Here is a 5,552-nt window from a genome sequence, read left to right on the forward strand (position 1 = left end):
AGAAGTTAGGAAGTGAAAATACGTAAGCGCCAAGACGTTAAAAATCATAAGAGTCCGCGTAAGTACAGATTAGAAGTGCGGTACGCGTATTTCGTCGAAAATCGATATATTTTCGCGAAAGAAGTGTGAAATTTTCGATTGTAAAAAGACGCGATCGAAAGGAAAAGCAAACGTATAAGAGACGATGGCTTACTGGAACCGTTACTAATGAGTGGTAGTGACGACGAAAAAAAGGGGTCAACGGTAGGATGGGTGTACAAACTCGATACGAAGAGTGTAGTTGAAGAGTTTCAAAAACGTAACATTACCGTTGACATATCTAAAACGCTTGCAACCTTACGTAAAGAATTAAAAGAAGTCGTAAGGCAAGAGATAGAAGCACGAGAAGCCGCGAAAACTGAAAAGAAAACCGACGCGAGTGGGGTGTTAGAAAAAGACAATTCGGAACTAAACGCGAGTAACGAGTCGTTCGAGTCCGCGGAAGGCACCGAAAGTACGAAAAACGAAACGGAAAAGGTGCTCCGAAACGTGTCCGCCGACGACACAAAGAAAGGAAGTGACGTAGTTGCTCCGAACGCCGAGTCCGACGACGACGACAACATGGCGGGAGACAACAATAAGCTGGAATTCTGCTTGGGAAAAGACGATTGGGACCTGTTCGTTGAGAGATTGGAATTGCTGTTTGCGATGAAGGATATTGCGGAAAATAAGCAACACATTTGGTTGCTAACAAGGTTGGACGAAGAGGCGTACAAGCTGGCAAAGAGCTTGTGTGCTCCAATCTTGCCGAAAGACAAAGAGTATGCCGATTTAAAAACGCTAATGCAAGGGCACCTAAAGCCGAAGCCATCGGAAGTGATGGAGCGGTGTACCTTCGCGCAGGCAAAGCAGCAGCAGAACGAGTCAGTCGCCGAATTTGAAGCGAGGTTAAGGAGGCTTGCCTTAAACTGTAATTTCACAAGTTTAGATACGGCACTAAGAGATCAATTTGTAGTAGGGATCCGAGATGAAGAGACCCGTATCTCACTTTTTAGAGACCCCAAATTAACGTTCGCGAATGCGTTAAAAGAAGCAGTCGCACGGGAGTCTGCTGTGAAAAACGCCACAGATGCAACGTGCGCGTTAGACAAGAAAAATACGCAAAGAGAGGTGTTTGCTTTTCGTGGTAATCCAAAAGGCGGGAAGCAAAGGTCGAAGCAGCACCAGCAACGGAGAGAAAAGCCGAGCAACGCGCAGCGCGACCGAAGAGAGCAAAATACAAACAGTGGGTGTTTCTGCTGCGGAAAAGCGAACCACGTTCGCGCCGAGTGCCGACACAGGGACAAGAAGTGCAACTTCTGCAAAACAATTGGTCATCTAGAAGGCGTCTGCTATAAGAAGAAGGAGCAGCAGCCGGGAGGGAGCAGCGTACACAAGCTGGACGAAAGCAGCCGCTCCGAAGAAGAACAACAGCGCAGCCACGAGGACGAGTTCTACAGTATAGACGTAGTCAACAACGGGCATGAGTATGTGTACGCGAACGCGTGTGCGAATGAGAGCGGCGCGCGCGCGGAGCCGATGAATGTTGACTTGTGTGTAAACGGAAAGAATGTTAGCATGGAACTGGATACTGGCACGTTCGCAACGGTAATTTCCGAGTCAGAGAAAAATAAGTTTTTCAAAAATGAAAAAATAATTAAAACGGATGTCAAACTGCGCACGTATGATGACAAGGTTTTGCGTCCGCTCGGTAAACTAGTAGACTTACAAGTTAAATTCAATGGTAAAGAGCGCACGCTGTACTGTTTTGTATTACCAGGTGACGGGCCGATGCTCATTGGTAGGCAATGGTTAGCAGCACACGGGTGCTGGCCATTGACGTTAGAAAAAGATAATGGAAAGGGTCATTTCTTAAATAAAATTAACTCAGAAAAAACAGAAAAAATTAAAGAGTATTTTTTTGAGAAGTATAAAGATTTATTTAGCGACGAACCCGGGCTGTACAATAAGAGTAAAGTTACGATCCACTTAACGGACAAAGCACGTCCGATCGCGACGAAATGTAGACCGGTACCGCATGCAACACGTCCGGACGTAGACAAAGAAATAGAAAGATTAGTAGGTTTGGGACACTTAAAAGAAGTCGACACAAGTGAATGGGCTACGCCTATCGTTCCCGTGTATAAAAGTAATGGTAAACTCCGTATATGCGGCGATTTCAAATTAACGATAAATCCTTTCATTATTATTGACAATTATCCTTTGCACACTATAGATGACATTTTTACCGTACTGCAAGGAGGAGTTTATTATACCGAGTTAGATTTGTTTCATTGCTACATGCAATTCGGGTTAGACGAAGAAAGTTCCAAACTTTTAACTATTGTAACGCAAAAAGGTCTTTACCGGTATACGAAATTACCAGAAGGAATAGCGTCTGCGCCCGCTAATGTTCAGAAAAAAATGGATGAGTGCTTGCGAGGAATTGAAGGAACGATTGCGTATATCGATAATATATACATAATGGGTCGCAATAAAGAAGAATGCTCAGAGCGAACGGAAAAAGTTTTAGATCGTTTGAAAGAAAACGGACTAAAGCTAAACAAGAAATGCAAATTCCTAAACGAGAGAATTGAGGTTTTAGGCTTTGTAATTGATAAAGACGGCTTGCATAAAGCACGTTCTAAAGTAGAAGCTATGATTAGCGCTCCAAAGCCACAGAATTTTAAAGAATTGCATTCTTTTTTAGGCTTAGTCAACTTTTACGCTAGATTTTTGGAGAATCGCTCGGATAATATGAAACCTCTGTATGATTGTGCGAACGCTAAAGAATTTAAGTGGAATGAAAATTGTGATAAAGCGTTTAGATGGGTGAAAAATGAATTGATTTCGCCACGCGTTTTAGCGAATTACGACCCAAAGGAAAAAATTGTACTCGCGTGTGACGCGTCTTCGTATGGATTATCAGCAATCCTCTCGCACAAATACAAAGACGGTTCCGAGAAACCCATAGCGTACGCGTCAAAGAAAATTGCGAAAAAAGAATTGAACCGAACAATCTTAGACAAAGAAGCTATGGCTATAATTTTTGGGTTCAAACGTTTCTACCAATTTGTTTACGGTAGAGATATTATATTACGTACCGATAACCAACCGTTACAACTGATACTTGGCCCACGTAGAGGCATACCTGCTACGGCGAATAATAGACTGCAGCGTTGGGCTTACTACTTGTCGGGATTCAGGTATACAGTCGAGTATATCAAGTCAAAAGATAATGCAAATTGCGATGCACTATCTCGCCTACCGATAGAAGATGAAACAGAGTTACTAGAGAACAATTTCTCACCTTTAAATTTTTTTAAGAATGGCTTCGATACGTTTGATAGTAAAATGTTAGCAAAAAAAAGTACAACTGATGAAACCATGTTAAAAGTAATAAAGTACACACTATCAAGTTGGCCTGATTCTAAGGATCTATCGGAAGGTGAGAAAGAGTATTATTCTAGAAGATTAGAATATACGGTTGACAATAAATGCTTGTTTTGGGGGTTAAGAGCAGTCATACCCGAGTCGATGCGACCGCTAATGCTAAAAGAATTACACGCGTCGCACATGGGTATCGTAAAAATTAAAATGCTTGCTCGATCTTATGTGTGGTGGCCGGGGATAGACAGGGATATAGAGGATTATGTAAAGGCATGTACGACATGCCTGGTAGAACAAAAAAAACCACCGCACACGCCACTGACAACTTGGCCTTGGCCAGATCGCGCCTGGCATAGAATTCACTGTGATTTTTTAGGCCCATTCTATGGAGATATGTATCTAGTACTCATCGATGCGCATACGAAGTGGCCTGAAGTCGTTAACTTTAAGAATAATACAAAAGCGTATAGGGTAGTTGAGGAATTCAAAAATCTGTTTGCACGTTTTGGAATGCCATTTCATGCTGTTACCGATGGGGGACCACAATTTAGAGCAACAGAGTTTTTGTCTTTTTTAGAGCAGAATGGTGTTCACCATAGTTTCTCACCGCCGTACCATCCTGCCACAAATGGCGCGGCAGAGAATTTTGTTGAAACATTCAAAGATAAAGTGCACAAAATCGTTAAAGGGGGGGAGAAACCGGCGGATGCCGTTAACTTGTTTTTGATAGACTATCGAAGTATTGAGCATTGTACTACCGGCAAGAGCCCAGCACAGTTGATGTACAAGCGTGAATTGCGCACGCGATTTGATCTACTAAGAACTAGTGTATCAGCGAGAGTTGAACAACAACAGCGAGCGCAAATTGTATCGCGTTCAGGCAAGCGTAAGAACGATATAGGAGAGGGAGACATTGTTGCGTTCGACAACCACGCGACTAGAGGTGAGAAACGAATTGTAGGTGAAGTTGTAAAACAAGTGTCACCGTCGACGTTCATTGTCAAAGATAGTGACAATGTAAAACAAAAGCGACACGTCGATCAAATGATAAAGCGTCCGAATCTGCGACGATCTCCGCGGTTGAACGCATGTTTAAAAAAGGCGGAAGATTGTGATGTATGTGAGTAAGGTGGTACGGCATACGCTATTGTGCGTATGCGTGTGTGCGCGAGCATGCACGTATGTTGGCATGTGGGATTATCCTCTGTTTGTGACTACGGTGCGCGGGCCAGGCACTCGGTCTTGGGCGCTCGTGTGTATGCCATGCTGGCTTCCACGCTTCCTATTGTAATATCATTAATATCCTTACAATTATACTTATTAATAAATATACCACAATCAGCAGATGTTTTATTTCTCTAATATTCTTGATGAGCAGCTCTAGTCTTCTTTAGTTCACGTTGTTGTTCTAGAGCACTTTTTATTTGCAAGAGAAACAGCTTCAGACTGACGCTGAAGTTTTCGGTTCTACATTTTACAATACCGCTACCCAATTGCATTCGCAATTTGGTGGGGGTAAAGAATGTCACATGAATAATATCAGGAAAGTGAACGAAAAAATTCTCAGAACCATTAATTTTCGAATAGCACGTGGTTGATATTGTAGGAGAAAAATTTGGGACGGTTAATATCAGAAAAAAGTTCTTATTGCGAAAAAGAAAGTCACGTGGACGATAACGTACCGACATCCGAGTGGGTAAAAACAATTCTCAGAACCATTAATTTTGGAATGTCGCGTGGTTGGTAACGTGGGAAGAGAATATGAGGTGGTTGATGTTACACATTAGCAGTCCTACCGTGGGAAAAGAATCCGAGGTGGTTGATGTTACACATCAACGACATCCGAGTTGGTGAAACACAATTCTTAGAACCATTAATTTTAGAATGTCGCGTGGTAGATAATGTGGGAAGAGAATGTAAGGTGATTAAAGTAACACATCAGCAGTCCTACCATGGGAAAATAATTTGAGATAGTTAATGTTACACATCAGCAGTCCTATTGTGGAAAAAGAATGCGGGACAGTTACCGACATCCAGGTCGGTAAAAAAGTTCACGTTCCCCTGCTGCGCCCTCAACCGTTGGCAGGCGAGCACAACATAGAGACTCTGACCTTCAGTCGGTAAGATTGTCGGTAAAGCAGCAC

At 42.7% G+C, this 5,552-nt stretch overlaps 1 protein-coding gene across 1 annotated transcript; it reads left to right on the forward strand.

Moving 5' to 3' along the window:
• The first annotated feature begins 207 nt into the window (after positions 1-207).
• Positions 208-4,536, forward strand: LOC124178266 (uncharacterized protein K02A2.6-like). The gene has a single exon (XM_046561502.1). The coding sequence runs from the start codon at positions 208-210 to the stop codon at positions 4,534-4,536; it is 4,329 nt and encodes a 1,442-aa protein (XP_046417458.1).
• The last annotated feature ends 1,016 nt before the right edge of the window (positions 4,537-5,552 follow it).

This window comes from Neodiprion fabricii, chromosome 3 (assembly GCF_021155785.1).
Source record: "Neodiprion fabricii isolate iyNeoFabr1 chromosome 3, iyNeoFabr1.1, whole genome shotgun sequence".
NCBI lineage: Eukaryota > Metazoa > Arthropoda > Insecta > Hymenoptera > Diprionidae > Neodiprion > Neodiprion fabricii.